This window comes from Sander vitreus, chromosome 18 (assembly GCF_031162955.1).
Source record: "Sander vitreus isolate 19-12246 chromosome 18, sanVit1, whole genome shotgun sequence".
NCBI classification, from domain to species: domain Eukaryota; kingdom Metazoa; phylum Chordata; class Actinopteri; order Perciformes; family Percidae; genus Sander; species Sander vitreus.
Window position 1 is genome coordinate 17,266,297 of NC_135872.1, and position 22,509 is coordinate 17,288,805.

General features: G+C 39.8%; 1 protein-coding gene across 2 annotated transcripts in view; it reads right to left on the minus strand.

The window, feature by feature from the left end:
- Positions 1–1,735: 1,735 nt before the first annotated feature.
- LOC144533015 (inositol-trisphosphate 3-kinase B-like) overlaps positions 1,736–22,509 on the minus strand; it is a 28,543-nt gene continuing 7,769 nt past the window's right edge. For both annotated transcript variants that reach the window (XM_078274042.1, XM_078274041.1), the window contains exons 5-12: positions 20,410–21,387; positions 9,027–9,126; positions 8,801–8,838; positions 8,503–8,678; positions 6,839–7,043; positions 5,289–5,390; positions 4,508–4,579; positions 1,736–3,924 (exon numbers count right to left, since the gene is read on the minus strand). In XM_078274042.1, coding sequence (XP_078130168.1) covers positions 3,715–3,924; positions 4,508–4,579; positions 5,289–5,390; positions 6,839–7,043; positions 8,503–8,678; positions 8,801–8,838; positions 9,027–9,126; positions 20,410–21,387 — 1,881 coding nt within the window. In that variant the 3' untranslated portion in view covers positions 1,736–3,714. The remainder of the gene's footprint in view (positions 3,925–4,507; positions 4,580–5,288; positions 5,391–6,838; positions 7,044–8,502; positions 8,679–8,800; positions 8,839–9,026; positions 9,127–20,409; positions 21,388–22,509) is intronic.

The following is a 22,509-nucleotide window of genomic DNA, read 5'->3' on the forward strand; positions in this document are numbered from 1 at the left end:
AAAAAGAAAAAGACACATTTCAACACAAACCATAACCAAACCATACAAATAATAACCTCGGCTTTGAAATTAGCCTCTGCTGCCATCTGTTGTTGGTAGGACAGCTGCACCCCGACACTGCCCTGTTTGACTGTTACTAATCAATTAACATAAGAAATTATAGCTTTAACAATGTGATAATTTGACATTAAAATATAATATCAGTAATAATGAAGCAGTTAAAATAATAACTGTAGTAAAATGTACACATAAATGCACAACTGCAATATAAATAATTATAAGTTATAAGCAATTTCCTCAGACAATAATTAAAAGTTTCTTTTAAAATCCTGTCATAATGCAAATTTGGGTCCTGACTTTGACTTTTTGAGATGATTGTCTCTCCGCAGTGTCATTAAAGTGACAGCAGAGTGCGCCACAGAGCCACACAGCATGTCATTGTTATGTAAAGGAGGTTAAAACTTTTTCCCAGACTAAATGAGCTCACTGGTCCTCTTGAGTTTGACAACTCCTGTCTCACATACAGGCTCTAAACTAGGGGACATAAAGGCTTAAGGATACTAAAACTTCTGTCATGTGGGGACATAGCTAATGCAAAGAGTATATGTGTAGGTCATTTTAGTTATAAAATATAACAACTTTAAAAAATGCACAAAATGGGCAATGAGTGGCCAGAGAGTATAAAAAAGTGTAAATATCTTTCGAAATGTGTACAGTAGGAGCTGCATGTTCAAAAGACCCTAAAGAGTTCTCCTTCCACACCCCTCTCCATGAAAAAAATCACATCTCAGCTGTGTTTTCTCCATCCACAACCTCTCTGCTCCTGAATGATGTCATTTCTTTCCCACCAGCTCCAGATGCTGCTGCTGTTGTGGACAGGTGTGATTTGAATGGCAAACGACGTCCATGCAACCACAATAATGAATGTGACCACGCTGCTGGGTTTGCAGGTCAGGACAAGGTCAGGTCAGGTTTGGATCCTCCTAGCAGATCAAATACTCTGAGCTGTTTCGTTATAAACCGTATTTCCTACAAGTTTTAGTATGGATTAATCAAACACTTGACTGATGATTTGATATTTTCATTGACATTTGACAGATAGATGATGCTAAGACCTCTATGATAAGATCCCAGAAATGTACTGAAGTCACGCATGGAGCAGGATTTTCTTTGTTTACCAAGTACACACTTTTTTAAAGCAACAAATAATAAATACACAAGCCTGCATAGCCAAAACAATATAATACCTACAGTACTAACAAACAACCCTAAGTGCACATTGGGGAGCATATGCAATAGCTAAAATGGTTGTCATAAAGGAAAAGACTGGAAACAGGGGAAAACAGCTAGCCTCTGTCCATGGGAAATAAAATCTGCTGACCCATAACATTAAAGCTCACTAGTTCACATATCATTGTTATATCTTCAATGTTTAATCAAAAAACTTGGTTTTGTTTCTCCGTTTCCAGTCTTTATGCTAAGCTAAGCTAACCAGTTGCTGGCAAATGCTTCATATTTAGCAAACAGACATGAGAGTGGTATCAATCTTCCCATCTAACTCTCATCAAAACAGCTAATAAGCATACGTTTTATTTTCCAAAATGTCAAACTACTTCTTTAAGAAGGCACTGCATGGAATTATTATCAGTCCTTTCTGCGTCTAATGTCACTGCAAACATCAAATGAAAACCATGGTATTTTAAATATGTGGTAGAGTGGAACAAATTACTAATGGAACTATTTAGATTTTATTGTTCATCAAGAACCATACATTATGAGACATATTTTTCGCCCCCTCCTGCCCAACCATTTTCAAAGTGAATATTTGCATTCTCCATTAAAGTAAATGGGAATCATTATCTGAACATTATCAATCTTTTCTTTAGCCATATTCAATGTTTTCAATAATGTCCACAATGTCACTGACCTGCCCCACAGTTTGACTTCCACTCATCTTGTAACACATGCTTGAAGACAAAACCACATAACAGCCCAAAGTTCAAAATGTCACAGTATCCCAATAACTAAAAAAAAACACATAATATGATGTTATAAATAAAAACAGAATGAAATACAAATTAAGCCCGAACTTTAAGAGGATAATAAACATGCACCCAAGACTACACACAAAAACTGACAGTTAAGACTAGGAGAAAAGTCCATCATAACATTTACAATAAGAACATATTTTCAGTTGTCTGACTTGGCTTTGTAATGTCAAGGCACTGTATAGCTTAAATAAGATTGTTCATGGCTGTAAGTGTTCCACAGGATTTGAGTACACTAAAATAATGTTACAAAAACTACATCAAACATAATAAATCTCATTGTACATTGTGAACAATCCCAACAAAAGTGTGAATAGGGTGATTGGCCAGGGAAGTACTACCACTGTAAATATGTTACATATGAAACACTGCCCTCCATAACATACTGAAACTACTGTGAGATGTACAATTTAGCTCCACATAATTGCCAGTCATTGCCAGATTATTGTGGAGCAAACATGGCTGCCACTGAAAACCTCACCGACCAACCTACAGTATCTAAAGTGTGACTGGTTAAACAGAGGTTAAAAAACAGCTAAAAGACTAGTTTTGTTTTCCACTGTAAAACACACTTAACTGTACAATCTCTAACAGCGGAAATGTAATCAAGTGCAGATTGTTTTTTTAAAAGAAAGGGCAATGTGCTGAAGTTGTGGTCAAACTTATCAAACAGACAAAAAAACTTCAATAAAATTGAGTTCAGATGAGCTGAGGAAGAAATACAATCTAACTCTGATTGAATGGGGATACATCTAACAGATATACAAAGGAGTATAACTGTTTAAAAGTCATGAGAGCGGGGGTGTACCCAATCAAGACATTTAATGTCAAATAAGGGAGTTTTAAAAGCCATGACATGTTACATTTTGTATGTGATTACAGCATCTTTCAAATTAGGATAGCGTCATATAGAAAATCAGACAATTAGTGTCTTTTTTGATATTACCACCAGGTAGCGCCAAAGTCAGAAATGTAAAAAAAAAAAAAAGAAGTGTCCAGCTGTTTTATCAAATCTGAAACCATATATGTGTAATCCTTTTTTTTTTTTTTTTTTAAAGGTTCACATCTTCGGCTGGAACAAATGGTCTTGGGGGTGAGAGCCACAGACAGGCTGGGCAGATATAGAAAAACAAACTGTAACACATGATTGTTTTGGTCTTTTTATGGGATTTGTTTACAATAACAAAAAAATATAATCATATCACCAGCCTTCACTTTTGGATTAGGCAATCTACATTGTTTTGCTTTTAAGTGTAATTTCTTTAGTAAAAAGGTTGTCTTGCAGGTATAATAATTTTTTTTTTTTACAGGGATGGCTTACTGGGAGACATAATGGAACTGAGCTATCTTTAATATTTAAAGTTCAAAAGTTAGTCTTAAAAAATGGCCTATTACAGCCTGCCCTTGAGGGTATCGGATCAAAAGGGCTATGGATGGGAAAGAGCATGATATTGATAACCACTGTATATGAATAGAAAGGCTGCATCCATGAATGGATTTGGCCACGCATTGTTTTGTGATGATGTGGTTTGGTGGATGAGGACAAATGCCTGTGAAGGAATCCTGAGGAAGTCCAAAGTGTTCCCGAGAGAGAGGAAGAATGAATGGAAGTGGTTGTTGTGTGTCCAAATGTTCAATTGGATTTCGTTTTAAAAACCCTCAGACTTCAAGTCTCAGAGTTCACCATGGATAAAATGATGTCCACCAAACTATCAAGTCCAGAAAGGTAACCATCCTCTCTGTTGCCCTCTTGCCATGATGCTCGGTGGGTTAGTTCTTCCCCTTCAGGAAGAGGCGTAGTTTTCCCAAAATCGATCATCCAGACTTTGGCCCGTCCCTTACTGTCGTGAACAAATAACAAGGAGCTGCCAATCACCTACAGAGACCCAGCAAGACAATGGGATGAATAAGAAAACAGGAAATAATTACTCAAACAGTTTTCTTTCTTTTTTTACTAAACATTACGTGTTTGTGTCCCAATTATTTTTTATAGATGATTAATCTGTCAATTATTTTCTCGATTAAGTGATTAGTTGTTGGGTCTATAAAATGTCGTGTCAAATGTCATGATCATTATTTTCCATAGCCCAAGATGACGTCCTCAAATGTCTTGTTGTGTCCACCACTCAAAGATATTCAGTTTACTGTCATAAAGGAGTGAAGGAACTAGAAAATATTCACATTTAAGAAGCTGCAATCAGAGAAGTTTGACTTTTTTTCATTAAAAAAAACGGACTAATCGATTATCAAAATAGTTACACAGGCATTAGGAAGCCTAAAAATGGGTCTTAGCATGTCTATAATATACATGATATTACATACATACAAACACATTTTTCACATAATTTCTTTGTAAATAATGTTTTATTTTTTCCTTTTTTCTTTTAAAACAAATGACAGTTTTAAGTTTATTAAGTATGTCTTGGAGTTGCACCACATGAACAACAGTCTGTCTTTACCTCGTGGGTTTTGAAGAACGGGGAAATTTCTAGAGTGTCTCTTACTTCCTTCAGCCTGCTTAGATAACCGTTCTGAAAAAAAACAAAAAAAAACAAGCTTTTATTTTTTGTTCGCCCAGTTTTGCCCACTTCTGGTGCAGCCAATTGTGCTGTCTGTACTAGAACTGGGCTGCTGATGGCATCATGGATGATCTGTTCTCAGCCCAGTCTGCTGCAAAGTAAATATTAAAACATGCTTTTTATGCTTTTAATTAAAACATGGGTGTTGGATTAATTTCAAAATGTAATGCATGTATTTAAGTAAAAAAAACAAAACACACCCTTACAAGCATACACATGTACACAATGCTGTGACATACTAATAGTGTGCATGTGTGTGTGTGTGTGTGTGTGTGTGTGTGTGTGTGTGTGTGTATGTGTGTGTGAAGAGGCCCAGGGAGTTCCCAAGGACTTCCCTTCTCTTCTGGCCAAGGAAGCTTAGTGTGTGTGTGTGTGTGTGTGTGTGTGTGTGTGTGTGTGTGTGTGTGTGTGTGTGTGTGTGTGTGAAAATCACATAACTGTTCAGGTAGCAACACTCTGAGACACACACACACACACACACACACACACACACACACACACAGTCAGTAAGTGGGTCATCTGTCGTCCTGCCTCAGGTCTGCTCTGTATTTTCAGATGGTAGACTGAAGAACTGGGGTGGGCATACTTAAAATAAAAACAGACATGCATTTTTTGGAAACATTAAAAGCCCTGATTTGTAGCAAACTACAAACACACTCACCAGAATGTCCTTATTTCCTTTGACAAAGTCATGGAAGGCCTCAGTGACTTGCGCTCTCGTCTTTGTTTTCTTAAAATCTCTGTTGACTGTCCCGTCCTCCTTCTACAGAGCACAGGAGAGGAGAGGAGAGGAAACAATAAGGGGAGGAAAGGAAGGAGGGAGCGGAATTTATTTTTAGAGATTTAGCCAGGAATTAAAGCAGGAAAGGGTCTTTGACTTGGTTTCACTGATCAGAGACACAGCTACGTCTTCAAAAAATAGTGACAAATGGCCATCCTGGTTTCCCAGAGTTGTTTGTTTTGTCTGTCAGTCTAAAACCTTAAGATATTTAGTTAAAAAAATGACTTTAACAATTAATCGATAATCAAATTAGTTGGCCATTGATTTTCTGTTGATCGGCTGATTGTGTTATCGTTTCAGCCTTTACAGCTGTTGTAGCTGAGGGCATCGTGTGACCTGCAGTTCTGAAGTCGACGTCGAATCAATGCACAGTTCTGTCTCTGGGGTCCTGGTAACAAGCCTTTAGTTATTTTCTTATGAAATGTTGTGGAGTCAAAATATCTGGTCTCACGAAAAAGAACTAATCAAGCAAACTATTACAACATACATAACAATATAGCAAAGCATGTAAACGTTACTCTCCACCTTTGGGGATAGCAAAGTGGAAGCACTAGTAGAGATAGTAGTGGGACAATAGTAGTATTAGTACTGGATTTATAGCATTAGTATCAGTAGCACATGTACAGTAGTAACAATAGTACAGTAGATAGCATCAGAAGCAGTACAAGAAGTCAGAGAATAAATGAGTGTTTCTTATTCTGATCGCTGCCAGGCAACTAGATACTATTTGGAGAAAAAACTATTTTTCCCTTTATGGTCCAGGTCTGAGTACAGCTAGGTCTCTCTCTCTCTCTCTCTCTCTCTCTCTCTCTCTCTCTCAACACACCTAATTAATACCACACACTGTTCACAAACATTAGAGCTTACACAATTTATATAATACGCACAGATACAAAGACACACAATTACAAAAACAGAGCTTGAACTCCACATGAACTTCATGAACTGCACATCCACACTTTATATTTCTTCACACACACACACACACACACACACACACACACACACACACACACACACACACACACACACACACACACACACACACACACACACACACACATATGTCTGTTTCTGGGGATAACCCTCAGTGTCATGGCAACAGACCACCGGGAGACCGTGAATGTCCTTATATAGCCACAACCCTCAAATAAAGACAGCAGAGACAGAGAGATCTGTGTGTGTGTGTGTGTGTGTGTGTGTGTACAACGTCAGTGCCAGATGCCAAGGCATATAGAGCTGCCACGGACAGGCCTCACGTGCGACAAAGGATTTCATGAACAAACATATACTTCAGAGGAAGTTTCTGTTCAAAACAGGACGCAAGATCATGCCTTTGAAGGACACACACACACACACACACACACACAAAATACTGGAAGAAAGGAGGGAAGGAAGGTCACACACACCTTTCTCTTTGTGAGACTTACCTTGACTCCCTCTATCCTAAATCCCAGGGTGGCTGTTGAGCTTATGGTCTCTCTCCACTGCATGTATCTAGGTTTGGTCACGGCTTTCTGGAGGTTTTCCTCTGGCGTAGCCGCCTCGGGATCAACCTCAACCATTTTCTGATACATGTCGGGTCTCGGGGAGGGTTTCTTACGAGCCTTAGTCAGCTCTTCCTCAAGGTAGGTCCTGAAGCGTGAGGGAAAAAAAACAGGTGGTGGACGGTGAAGAAGACAGAAAAGAAGAAAGGATGGGTGACAGACATGAGCACAGGGAAGAGGATGAGGTGGTATAGCTGAGCAGAGAGTGTGAAAGCAAAGGTGTGAAGAAGAGATGTCTCTTTCCAAACAGTTATACACAGCTGAGATCTATTACAAGTGCTGAGATCTGGGAACACAGTGACATCGATAAAAAAGAAGTCTGGCAAGGCAAGAAATGTGAGCAGTGAGACGATCATACAGGTTATAAAGAAACCAAAGTTATTTGGAAGACGCAACAAAAATCATTACACAAACATCCATCACAGTTTACAGACACGGCTCGGACTTGCCGCAGTTTTTGTATGCAATGAGGGATTATTACATGACATTTCAGGTGCTCACACTTTGGCCTTCAACTCCAAATAAAGGGGGGAATGCTTGGGTTTGTTAGCCTACAGTATTTCGTTTTGTTGTAACATTGTCGCCCTATTTCCACATCTCAACAATTATTTTTGCCAGTATAATAGTATCATTATCAATAAAAAATGATGGTCAAAACTATAAGACCCACGTTTAAAATTAAACACCTTTAATTGTCTATCTCCTTGCAGATTAAAGAAACAGAAAAGTGTGTAGTTTATTGTGTGTCTGTGGGGAATCACAGTAAAGTACATTAAAGGCAATTCATCATTGTTTTCTGAGGTTAAGTGGCACTTTCAAAGGGTGGGGGACTCGAGTCGCACAACTTGACTTGAGTCTGACTCGAGTCGCCAATTTGACGACTTGAGACTTGCTTGACTAACATTGATAAATGACTCGACTTGACTTTGACTTGGTACACAAGACTTGAGACTTGACTTTGACTTGAGACAGGTGACTTGAAAGGACTTGACTTTTTATTAATGTATTAGCCAGGTCCGTATACCTTTTTTCAAGGTATTGAAAAGTTACGTTTTGTTTTCGGAACCTCACGACGCGCCACCCTGTCAAGTTGCTAGACAACCTTCCAGAGTGTGGCAGACAATCAGAGACAAACGTAGGAGGCAGTCGTCATTACGCCCAAAATAGTGAAATTCGGATTTAAGGAGTTTTTAGTCGATGCTCGTTGTAAGAAAAGAACAGCGGTGTGCAAGGATTGTAACTCCAAAATTACAGACACGAGAACCACAACATCCAACTTAATTTCAAGCAACACAAACGAATGTACGTGAATGTGTCTTTTAGCTACGGTTAACGGCAATTTTTTGTATGACTTGACTCGTGACTTGCTTGACTTATAGCAGGGACTCGACTTGACTTGCTTGATTCTCACCACAGTGACTTGAGACTTAAAGGTTAAGACTTGTGACTTGCACATGTGTGACTTACTCCCACTTCTGGCACTTTGCAAATAAACACCACCCTGCTATGTAAAAATGTATACCATGTCGTGCCATGTGTCTTCTCACCTCACTCCCATCTTACAGTCCATCACACATGGGAAGTCAAACTCGGCCAGCAGATCCTCCATCTGGTTGTATTTCTGGCCATCCTTCTCTACGTCTCCATGGTAACCAGGGACGTACGGGCGCAGTACGTCCCTCATCAGGAGGGACAAACAGCGCTGCTCACATTCACAGTGTTTCTAAAGGATATCCACAACACGTTATTGTAGTTATATACCCATGGCTACAGTATATCAGTATTAACAATATGTGGTACCTCTGTGCAATGACAAAGAAGGTGTGATTGGTGGAAGGGTCTTACTTTTAATATACGGCCGTTTGCTCCCGCCTTGAAGCTTCCTGTAAAGACACACTTTTACTGTGAAGCAGCTGCAGAAAGTGTTACGATACAGTGATCGGCCCTGACCTCAAAAAACTAGCCTTAAAAAAACAGTATAACAACTTTGGCCAGCTGACCATCAACATGTGTGTGTTATGAGCCTGATCGTGTTATTCTTATGAACCATGTTATTTGTATCTACACACACCTGCATGCCCAGCCAGTTGTATCCAGGGATATTTCTTCTTGAAGGACATGACAAACGGTGACCAGTGGACCATGTTCTTAATCTTCTTCCAAGACTTGTGCTACAAACACACACAAACAGAATGATGTTTCACCAACAATGTGCTTTTGAATCAGGAATTTAACAACCGTATGCTCCACCAGAATCTGCTTTAGTGTTACCGTAATGCGGCCTGCCTGACTCGTATTTATGATCGGTGGCCTCGGGTTCACCATGAACATGTTTTAACCAAACAGTTTGTAAAATTGATTTGAGTCAATGTTTTGTGGTTATGCTAACTATTTGGACCCTTTTGAAGACATGGCATACTGTATGATTATGGTATAAGGCAGTTTACCAACTCTGTGCAAACTTAAAAATTTAGGCGACTCCACCAAATGCTCAATCGCTCAGATGGCAATGTGCAGTAAAATAACCCAGGAAACAGATTACCAGTAGTTTAAGTTCTGCTCTGAAACTTTTGGCTGATCCAGCGCTTTTTTACTGTTTCGTTTAATGGCCATGAGCAAAACAAGTTTTTAATACATACAGTACATGCACGCACACGCACACGCACACGCACACACACACACACACACACTGTGGCACATCCCTGACCCGGGGGAAGCCATCTTCAGTTTCTCTCTGTCTGGTTCTCCCAGACTCTTTTTTTCTCTCTCTTTCTTACTCTTTTAACTAAACTATGAAGGATCAAGCTGGGGTTTCCCCTGGTAACACACAACCAAACACAGACACACACACACACACACACACACACACACAAACACCCAAACAAAGTTTCTCCAAGGGCTTTCCTTGTCCCTGGCAAGGATAAATTGAACTGCGGGACTCCTGCCACACACACAAACAAACACATTGACAAACTAAGACATATGCTGTCTTCAACACACAAACACAAACAGCAAGTTGTTTTCATCAACCGTTTTCATCTCAGTGACTACAGACTGATTCAAGTCTAGTTCTCACTTTCTCCAGCTCTCCAGTCCAGTTCTCGGTCTTTGTGATGGAAAGACTTTCCTTCTACAGATACATAAATACCTAACTGTTAACTCTCTGAAAGAACTCTCTGTTCCCTGTTATGTTTCTGGATAAGTACATGACAAGTTAAAAAAAGAATTGTGTGACATATTGAGATGAGCAAAAACACAAGCCGAAAGTTACTTCTCCTAAATCATCCTGTTCAAATCTATTATTTTCCTACATGTTGCAATACTTAATTGAAGCTACAGTATATCACACTCTTATTGAATAACATATTCAAACCAAAGCCTGCAGCATTACATCAGATGGAAAAACTCCAGATGTCTTGTTATGTGGGTTTAAACAATGCTTGGCTGTGCAACATTGTGACAGAGGTAAAAGTGGATGAAGCAGCACTAAAAACTGAGAAAATTCTGAATGTTTTGTGAGTTTCCCCTACAACATTAAATTAAAATATTATAATATATGTAAAAATGTAAAAATAAATGATCACATCTGGTGAGTGATTGCATCTAGTGTAATATAATATTAATGCTAAACTTCCCTATCCTACACAGGTGCAAAATATCTGTTAATGGTGGGATCTCAGACACAGAACATTTCCTCTGGTCTCCAAATACCGGGAGAAATAATATTATGTCTACAAATAACCAGAGGAGAGAAGAATAGAGATGAGAGGAGAGGATGGATAAGATAAGAGAGAAGCAGACCATAGAAGGAGAAATACAACCCATGTCACATAATCTGGACCTGATGAAAATTCATCAGCTGATAGCATGACTATCTATGGTTAGATGCGTGCACACACACACACACACACACACACACACACACACACACACACACACACACACACACACACACACACACACACACACACACACACACACACACACACACACACACACACACACACACACTTTCTTATCCCTCTCCCTCTCTTTCTGTTAAGGTAGTGAAGAGTCACATGAAGGTTTTTTCTCTCCACCACTGAAAAAAACTCACCCCCCTACAAAAAGTAAGACACACACACACACATGAGCAGATCACATGGTGGAAACTAACTGCAGTGTAGGTCAGCTGAAATGTGTCTCAGAGATATCATGACCCTGTGATATTACAATACACATATTACAGTATTACATTATACAATATTATTGGCATTTGCCTGTTGAAAGCAAAGTTTGATCGCAATGCTCCATATTTCTAGAAGTCTACCAAATTGATTTCATGGACACAAATCCTTTGAAATGATTCTGTACCACGCTGTGCTTCAGCTGATATACAACAGAATGCTGTTTTTGTAATTTCAGATTAAAGAGAGAAAAGAGAGATTAAATATGGTTTCAAGTAAGGTGACCTGGAGGCGAAAGGTAACATCCAGCAGCTTGTACTGGAAATCTCCATGTGTCTATGCGTAGGTATGACTAGAAACACATGCACTGACAGTTTTCTCTAAATAAATAAAGGTTGAAATCGACTCTTTTGTGATTTGTATTTGCCCTCTGATCCGCTGTCATTAGATCCACATTTTCATCAGCAGATTGTCAATCACTGTTTCTGGCTTCTAGTTATAAAAAAAAAATAAAAATACGATTCTGATTACGTTTTTCAGACCATCAGAAAGGCACGGATAAGTCAAACTGAATGGTATTCCCCTCCTCATTTTTTCCACCATCTTAAGAACGTTAGCAAGAGTGCAAGAGTATCAGGCTACATCTTGGTAAGTAGCCAGGGTCTGGACTTTCTCTGTCAACTCAGACTGTCATCCATCTCCCATGTTGCCCACTTACAGCTAGGGTGTGTGTGTTTGTGTGAAAGAGGTGCGGAGGGCAAGAGAGAGACAGAAAAGAGAAAGTCTGGACTAGCTCAAGTTTGAGTAATAACAGATGTCACAGTGTGTAGATTTAGGAGCTAGAGGCATTAAGATGCAATCAGGAGGAGGAAAGAAAAGGAGAAGTTTGGTTTGTGTGTAATGAAAAAAAATAATGACTACAACTATTACCAGGATTATTATTGCTCAATAAAATCTAACTTTAACAAGAGAGCTGTCAAACATCCCCAAACAAGAACTAAATCCAAGTATAAGAAGCATCCTTTGACAGTAAATGCAAACCTGAACACTGGCTATATGGCTGACAATACCTGCAGGTGGCTGGTGCGGAGGTGGATGATGGCAATTATAAAGATGGCTCCGACTGACACAACAACACTCCACACTGAAAACAGCCATGCAGACCACATCATGGCCGATGGGCTTTCTGTCAGACAAACTGACGTCAAATGTCAAATCTGTTCAGCTCTCCTCAACACACCCAAACTCTCTGCTGTGAAAACTAAGTATGTCAGGCTAGAACATGCTCCTTTTTCTATGCCCCACAAGATTTACACGTGTGTGTATGTGTGTGTGTGTGTGTGTGTGTGTGTGTGTGTGTGTGTGTGTGTGTGTGTGTGTGTGTGTGTGTTTGTACAGGGATAAACAATTGTGCATCATTTGAGTGGCAAAACAGAGGACAAACATAATCTGCACATGCAAATCTCCACACAGGTCACAGCATTTGAAAGACACAGAGAAGGAGATTTACATGATTTACATACACAAAAGATTTAAGAAGAAATGATGCAATTTAAAAAATAAACGAGTACAGATAAAAGAAAGCAGGAAACCATGTGTGAAAATCAACGATCCAGAATTGTAACCCTGCCTTTACAGCTGAATCCAGCTCACGAATTAGAGCACTACATATTAAATATCCAAGCAGAAATCAAATGTTGTTATCTAGTTAAAGTCAATCTGTCCAGTCCAATCTTAGGCAAATTGTTCTAAAGGGTAGCTCCCTCTTTGCTGTCATTTTGAGCTTTTTATCCTGATTAAAATAATCATAATACTGCAGTTTTTTTTTTTAATAAAGATAATCTTCTACACTTTTTCTCCTTTATATCATTTCAGGTGGTTTATGCAAATAATCAATACACAGTATAGCCTTCATTGAGATACTCCTACCTTTACAGAAGACATTTGTTGCTGTTCATTTCCACACAGTATTAAAAACTAACTTTGACAGACTTGAAAATTCCCTTTCCTTGATGATCCATCTAATTTGGTATTCTGAGTGCCTGTGTTTACGTGTTTTTTTTCCCATATCAGTGTGTGCTGACTGTCAATCATCGGACACACGGGAAGAAATGGATGTCTCCACCAGGAAATCAAAACTCAAAACTCTCCAGCTTCATGTAGTTTATTGAGTGTTTAATCTCTCTCTCTCTCTCTGCCTAAAACGTGCCTCAAAGTCAGCCTGTCTGTTGCTCTGCTGTCTGTCGGCTAATTGCTCTCCCGCTGTTTCTCTGTCTCTCTGTCTCTCCTATCTCTATCCCCAGACCAGCTGGATGACATGAGAAAAGAAGGAAAAACAGTAAAGTTTCCATTGAGAGAGAGAGAGAGAAGGAGAGGAAATGGTAAGAGAAGGAACTTCTTGCAGACAGGAAGTGGGGGGGTTGCCGCTTGCCTCAGCGACAGTATTTTCCACATCCGCCGCTGACTACAAACAAAAAAAGAAACTAAAAAAAGGCCTTGCCCTCTGTAAACAACAGAAAGAGCACGGAGGAAAAAAGAAGCAATGAGGCTAAGAGTTTCTATTGGCCCCTTGATTATCTTCTAGAAATGTGCATCAAGGTTTTCAACATCTGCAGATGTTTTAACACAACATACATTTGCACAAGACAAGTTATTTATTAAGTTGTGCAAATATCACATATAGTATTGAAAAGGGTGTTGCTACAAACAATTTGCATAAACGTAAGGAAATTTAGAGGTTTTCTTTTTACCAGGAGAAGTAGGGTTACATAGGTCAACCAGATCACTCATTTGCATGCAGGGAGGAATGAAAAGAGGCGGAAAGTGGTGAGAATGGTGAAAAAAACCTTGGGGCAAAGGGTAACTCTGGGTTACAAATGTGTACTGTGAAGAAGCAGGGGAAACACTGATGCATGCTGATGTTTTCAACAGAGAAGCACTGAGGAAACAACAACCCTGATATCGCTCACCACAAGGTCCCCTTGCAGATACAAATATTGCAACTGTCTGAGTCTGCAAAGTTTAGACTGAGAGGCACACGCATACACACCGCACTCAAAACACACACAGATAAAATTAAACTGCAGGGAGTGTGATGCAGGCTAAACAACGTGCATTAGATGCTTGGAGAGTGCATGACAAATCTCTTAGCAACCAAGGCTGGCCAGTGGAAAAATAGCTTTGCAAAATCGACAGCAATATGAGGGCAAGAAAAAGGGACACCTAAAATAAAACGGGGGTTAGGTATTTGTGATATTGTAACTAAATATTGTAGTCTGAAGACTTTTCCAAATTGAGGTCACTATGGAACATTAAAGAGCACATCTGACTTTAGATCTAGCCTCAACTCAGAAAACACAATTTGATTTTTAATGTTTTCTTCACTTGCTCACTAACAAGCAGAATAACATATTAAATCATGGTCATGTTAATATGCAATTATCAAATCTGGCTTATGAAAACAGCACAGAAATAAACCAAAAAGTCTTGACAAATTGTATTGATAATATACAGTAGCCATTGCATTTAGAAACCCATGGATCTCCAGTCTATGAGACGTACTATACATCCCTTTTTCTGCACAAACACAACCCTTGCATTCATGTATCCCAGGAGGGTTTCCCCAGTGTGTCTCTGACAGCTCTGAAACCATGTGAAACCACACTTCACTTCTGCACTGGATCCCATACTATACACTCTTTCACCAAAAATGTCAGCTTCAGTAACTGCAGGCTGACCCGACTCCTTCATAGCTGGGGGGTTACTTGAACATGCACATGCACATACTCTTACCAGCTACTTCACACAGAAATACCAAATGAAGAATTGACCGGTGTTTCCCCTCTCACAGTTAACCAAAAAGGCACTCTGTAACACACACACACACACACACACACACACACACACACACACACACACACACACACACACACGCACACACACACACACACACACCCACACACGCACGCACGCACGCACGCACGCACGCACGCACAGAGTTGGACATGCACTCACAAACTTAGACTCACTGTCTCTCTCACACACACACACACACACACACACACACACAGCTGTGAGAGGGAAACTCAGTTTGACGTCACAGGGTTGCTAGGCAACCGGCCGCCGTGGTAGTGAAGATTTTCCACTGCTGTGAAAACGGTACGTGTGTGTGTGTGTGTGTGTGTGTGTGTGTGTGTGTGTGTGTGTGAGAGAGTTACTTGAGTTAAAATGACATAAAAATGAGTTTTTGTCCAGTCCACCACAAAAACTCTTTTTTTGGTATTGGAAATGAGCTCACATTCACGGTTGAATAAACAGGAGGTGGAGGTGAAGATTAATGTTTGGGTCAGTGTGTGACCACTTTTCAAGGGATCCTGAAAAAGGGATGTGAGTCAGTGTGACATTAGCTACAGTAGGGTAGTTAGAGAAAACACTTTCTGTGTGTATACAGTATTTTGTGGTTCTGCAGACTATGTGGAGTGCGCAGAGGGTGTGTCGGTGTTGGCATATGTGAGTGTGTTTTTCACGTTATGGGTGCAGTCTGCATTCCAAAAGACACATCTGTTTATTTAATGGATGCATATTTTTGAGAACCACAGGTGTATCGAAATGTGTCCAAAAATGTAAAGTTGCGTCCCGAGCTTTAATTACAGTACAGACAGCATGAGTAACAGCATCATTTATAATGAGACCTTCATAAGTCCACTTCCGTTCTACTGTAGCTTCTACTTCACTAGCTTTAGTTTCTTTCATCAATCTTTCTGAAAAGCTGAAACATGATGCTGAGGTTTTCTGTACCTAGCACAAGTTTAAGCGCAGCTCCCACTAAGTTTTGACAGCAAGTTTATATTAAAAACTAATTGAAGCTGTAGAATGTAAAAAAAAGTGCTGTTCAGTTATTTAGGGCTGCAACGAACAATTTATCTTTCATTTTTTAGATTATAAAATGCCATAAAAGCAGTACAAATTATCCAAGTTAGTCCAAGGCGTAGACTTGAAAGCACACTGTTGTTTTTGTCAGTGCAACAGTCCATCCCCAAAGACATTAATTCTATTATGACATGGAACGTATAATAGCAGAAAACTTCAAACTAGAGAGGCAAGAACCTGTTAAGCATGTTGTGCTTGATAATTAAGTTAAAAGTATTAATGGAATGCCAAAGTTGGTTTGAGATTAATCTTCTGTAGAAGATTATTGATCAATTGACTAATTGTTAAAACTAATGAAATAAGGTGATTACATTTTTATTAGCAAGTACAATTGCATGTTAGTCAGGCCTACTCGTTTATGCACATAATCATCAGTTTTATTGCTATTGCTACATTGCTACATTTTGTAGTCAAACACTTTTTTATTGTCTTAGATCCTGTAATCGATTGAGTTAGTTTAAAACTACTCTGATGGGTGCAGAGCTGATGCTTAAAGGTAAAATTACACATAAAAGCAAACAGCAGGGTGTCACCTCACCAAAGACGTACCTCTGCTGCTGGTAGATATTTCTCTTTTCATTCCCCAGAACTCAACAGAAATGTTGACAAAAAAACAAAGATGCCAATCTATTGCAGGTGCCCTTTTGCTGTCAATTAAACACTGGCAGTACATATGTGCCTTCTAACCTTGGAAAGATGCCCAACCGTCAAAAGATCAGCCAAGTAGTATCTATATATGGCTCTGTTCAGATTCCAGCCGCTACCAGTTAAGCGTGTACACTCTTCAAAAAATGAGTCCAAAAGCTGATGACCATAGCAAAGCAGATGTGTTTAAACGGAAAATAAAAATGTCATGCTTACTTGGGTGAATAACACAAAGGACCATTAATGGATTAAAACTACTGGGGAGGATGAATTCAGCTGTGAGGATAAAGAAAATGCAGAGCTCTTCAATACAGAATGTAAACCAATAACTGTGATAAATGGATTCTGCAGAAAGCACTGGTCTTATTATTATATTTTTGACGAAGCATGCATCTATCTTTCTCTGCAACTTTGGTGTGTATATAATATTACCAGAGCTACACTTATCTTATACGTCTGTGTATTTCCCAGAGTATGAATAATGTAATAATAAAGTGTTGTGTTTAATGTTATATGCCAAATAAAGTCAAGTCACTCCTGCAATACATAGCCATGAGAAACAGAGATATGTTTCCCTTAATGTCAAGACAACCTGGCTAACAATATAATAAGGTAAATATATGCTCTCATGTCTTTCTCGTTCTGCCAGTCTTAAGCTCACTCTGTTTCTCCTCTCTATCTCTTTCAGTACACTCCTCTTCTCTCTGTCCCTCTCCTCTTTCCTACACACCTCCCACACAAGCAAGCATTCTTTATGTGTTTCTGCATGTTTGCCTCTTGCATAAATACACCAGGTTTCCTTAAAACTACAGAACAGGGGCTGTGACAGGCTACAGATAAAAACACAAAGCACCCGCATGTTTGACATCTTTGTGCTACGATGGGGGAAATCCAGACTTTTACTAGCAACTATAAACCCCATCCTTCAGTCAGCTGCAACCTCAAACAGGAGCTTCTGTCTCTTTGCCTGGATTAAGCAAAAAAAACAACGCCCGGAAATATGCAAAGAGCAAGACAAACACTATTCAAATCCATCAGCCAAATTCATTTAAACAAATACTTTGGAATTCATTTCACCTGGGAGAGCTGGGACATTGGTTTAGGGAGGGGTCAATTGACTAACCATGCGAGAAAACTGCATCCATCATACATAACCTGGAGTCTCGTAAATCATGACAAGATTAAAAAATGTTATCTCCAAAATATTTGTAGAAATAAGTGATGCCGTATTGATTGCAGGGTGAATGCACATTGCTTAGTTTTAAAGCTCATATATGATTCGTGATAGTTCAACTGATAAAAATTCAATATGAGCCCAAATAAATATTTTTGTTAAGTCCTAAAAAAGGTTTAGTGTTTCAAAGCAGAAGTGAAATGGCCCCATGAACTCATCCTGGCTACAAATCAAAACACATCCACCCACCCACCTACACACACACACACACACACACACACACACACACACACACACACACACACACACACACACACACACACACACACACACACACACACATACCCTAACAGGCCTCAGCCTCCTCTTTGAACAGCGCCCAAATGCAGGCAAAGCCTAAGTGTGTGTGACTGGCAAATTCTCTTGCTTTCCCTTTTTCTATCACCTGTGCTCTCTCTCTTACACACACCCTCACATTACCTACACACTAATAACACACACACACACACACACACACACACACACACACACACACACACACACACACACACACACAGGTCGGGGCACAGAGCTAGCTTTGTTACTTTGAATGTCAACCAATACTCAGGCAGAGAACAGTGGCCAATTTAACACAGGAGCACCCAGCAACATGCATGGGCACATTCAAACAAACAACACACACATACATACACATACACTGACATACACACATTTTCAGGCACAATCGTGACAGAGATCCACGTCGAGACACACACTTTCCCAGATTTGGCAAGATTAGTTGCAAAATCACCAGTTCTGCAGTAGTTAGGTTTTGAGTTTTGATTTATGACCTTTGTCAAACTCCTATTTAAAATTATCAGAAATATCAAGGTTCCTACCAAGAAATGTACAGGAACTTTTACTTTTTTCTAGGGCTGTCAATCGATTAAAAAATGTAATCTAATTAATTACATACTCTGTGATTAATTAATCAAAATGAATCGCATAAATAATTAACGGTGCCTGAACCGATACTTTTTAAGAAAGTAAAAAAAAAAAGAAAAAAAAAGAAGGGTACTAAACAACAGTTGGCGACATTAAAGAATGGCTTGTTTATTGCTAAAGCCATATGGTAAAATTATTTAATAATAATGTATAACAATAACAATAACTTATTTCACTAATAAATTGCTGTTGAACGACAAAAACAACCACCAGATGGGAAAAGGACATTTAACAATAACTTCGAACGCACCACGAGGCTGTAGTTTACCAGTTTCATTGAACACACCGTCTGTGTTTTTTTCCGACAACAGCAGCTGCAGATTGTTACATCCCGGTGTTGAATCCTCTACAGTAAAACACAGTCAAACTTTACATCGTTTAGCGTTAGCTGTCAGCATTTTAACCGTTTTTAATCCAGCTACTAGCTAGCGGTAGGCTAACGTTAGCTGCTGTTGAGTATAGTGTTAACTAGCGTCACGTGCAGCGGTGTTTGTGTTGCCTGTATCGTCTTCAGAGCATCAGAGAGACATATCAGTGGCACCAGATTTCGGTAGCCAACCCTATTCAGGAAGAAGATTTTTACAAGTAAATGTTCCAATCAATGATCCAGGCAACACATTCTCATCTCCCTCCTTCATTTTACAGTCGAATGGTGGCTAGAACGGCTCCGGGTCAAACGTCAATATGGAATAGATTAATCTGCGCTATTTTTTTTAATGCATTATTTTTTCTCAGATTAATTAATCAAAATTAACGCGTTATTTTGACAGCCCTACTTTTTTCACAAATGAATACTTCTGTGACCTAAAAAATGTGTTCCTGTATGTGTTCCAATACAGCTGAACTTGCTGTCAAAATTAAACTATACAATGTAGCATCTGAAAATTATGATCGAATGCAATAAATGGATGCAATGAATATGAAACCAGAGTCCACAGCCATATAACAGCTTTGTGAGCCTGTATAGGGGCTTTGAGCTTAATGCTAACATCAGCATGCTAACATGCTCACAATGACAACACTAACATGCTGATGTTTATCAAGTACCATGTCTACCATCTTAGTTTAGCGTGTTAGCATGCTAACATTAGCATGTAATTAGTACTGTACCAAATGTTGCGCTAATCTACTACAATCCAATCTATGTAATAGATGTTAAGATATTTCAAAGGATAGGTAAAATGTTTCCCCTGCTGGTGGCGCTAGAGGAAAGGTCACAGGATTACCAAAGTCAGTAGGCTTCATGCTCTGGGGACCAAGCATGTCTATACAAAATGTCATGGCAATCCATCAGATAGGATCTGTTGAGATACAGATACTGTACATTTTAGTCTGGACCAAAGTGGTGGTCCGACCTACAGGCCAACATTTCCATTCCTAGAGCCATGTCATTGCATGGCTAAGAATATGTTGGTATATTCCTGTGAAGTGACAAAAATCTCAGTTATCCCCTGACTTTCCCAGATAATCTATTTCTCTGACTTTTCCTGTGTGAATGATATTTGGCAATCTAGGCTAATGCAGTTTCCAAAGGTCATTGCCATTGCTCCACTTACTGCTCTCTGTTGAGAAGTGAGGACTGCAGGGTTGAGAAGCTGCTCTCCTTTCTCTGTATCACTAGAAATATCCTCTTCCGACTCTTCCCAAGACGAGGAGAAACCGGCCGAGGAGGCAGAGGAGGACGACAGCTTCCTGAGAGAGCGGGTGGAGGAGTTTGTCCCGAAGGCAGGGCTAGAACTGGGGCTTGAGGTGCAGCCTAGTCCCTGGTCTGAGCCAGGGCCTTCAGAATTTTGAGGCTGGCTTTCCAAACCGTGGTCAGTTATAATGACTGCAGGGATGGAGGGAGAGTGGTTGGAGGTGTGATCGGTGTCCAGCAAACAAGGGGTGCTCTCACTGCTTTGCGCCTGAGGAAAAGCATTTGTTCCTGGGTTAACCTCCAACCTGTCAGTCTCTGTCTTAAGCAGCATCTCAAGACATGACTGGTCCTCTTTCTTATCTCTCACTTCTCTCTCTGTCTGTTCTCTTTCGTCTCCCGACATTTGTGTGTTCTCTACCTCCCCTCTGTCTTTTTCTCCCTCCTTTTCCCGTCTTTCTCCTTCTTTTTTCTCTCTGTCTGTTGTTGCATCTGGGTTTAATGTCTCAAGGGAACCTGGAACGACAAACGCTCTGTCTACTAAGGAAGTTTGCATTGTTGTTTCTGAATGGCGGCCATTTTGACCAATCAGTGTCTTGTTCTCAGTGTTGGTTTTAGTAGCACTATTGTCCTTCTCATCATCTTCACTTCCTCCTTCTCTCCTTTCTCCTTCCATTGTGTCTTCCTCCCTTTCTCTTCCATTTTGGACAACGGAGGTAACTTTACTCTCGAGCGGGTGGGTCATTGGGCAGTCAAGGGCTGTGTTTTGTTGGCTGGGATGGGAAGGGGTTTGGCTAGTCGATCGTCTTGGAGATCGAGGGCTGCGCTGGAGCTCAGTGTTTAGCACTTGGGCACGAATTCCGGAAATGTGGGCCTCGAAAATGCCCACTTTTCCCCTGACCTGGAAGACATAGAGAAAATAACAGTCTAAATGCAGCTACAGTTTGGTTTCCTTGGTCTAACTGTATACACATTTTTTTCATATTTGGTTTAGGTGCTTATCATTTCATAGGAGCACTGGTGTGAGACAGAAAGTCATCACCTAATACTAATATTGGTAATACTACCAATATTAAGACAATTAAAATAACCTTTGGAGATTTCCAATATTTGGCATTAAACAGACTGAACTGTTGGTATCTACACATTCAATGTGTGGCTGTATGCAGTCTGCAAATGTGCATTGATTTCAACTAAATACAAAGAAGAACAAGTGTACAAATATGAAACTAAATAGATAACGCAGTGTTGTAATGCACTATACTGTATATTGATCATATCACAATTTTATTACCAAGTAGTCTGTACTGATATCTGATGACCACATTGTGGTCTATAGTTATGTTAACCAATGCACTAATTTACATTTTACAAACATTCCAAAGCAAAACAAAAGTCACATGGCATCACACTCAATTACTGAAGAGATTATTTTCTGAGTTTAGGCATGATGGATGATGATGATGGTAGAAAAAGCTCAAATGAATTAGAGTAAGCATGACAGCCCATTCTCATTATGACAGAATGGAAGTCCAATTTTCCATCTTTCTGATCGTAAAAACATAAAAGAAAAAGATGACTACTGTATGAGCACCAGTCCAAACACTTGTGTGGTTTACCACTTTTCCTTTTTGTTCTGCTAAGCTTTCAAAGATTCAGTAATGCCGCCTACACATGATAAGCGATTTGCTCTTTGCGCGCCGCTAGGTAGGGTGCAGAGCAAGGGGCAGAGCGCAAAGCGCAGCGCAAGTATTCGTCATCAAGGGTGGCAAGGAAGCTATTTCCCGTTGCTAGGTAACAACATGCTGTTATCTCATTGGTTGCGCTTTCGAAAGGTCAACGGCAACTAGGTCAAAGTTGAAATAATTTGAATTTTGAGCGCAGCGCAAAGTGGCTAATCTGAGCAGTGCGCAACGCCAGGGGTAGCGCAGCGCATAGTTGGGCGGCACCGCCCTCCCCATAGGAAATCAATGGAACGGCCGGCGCAAAGCGGTTTTGCCGCCTATCATGTATAGGCGGCTTG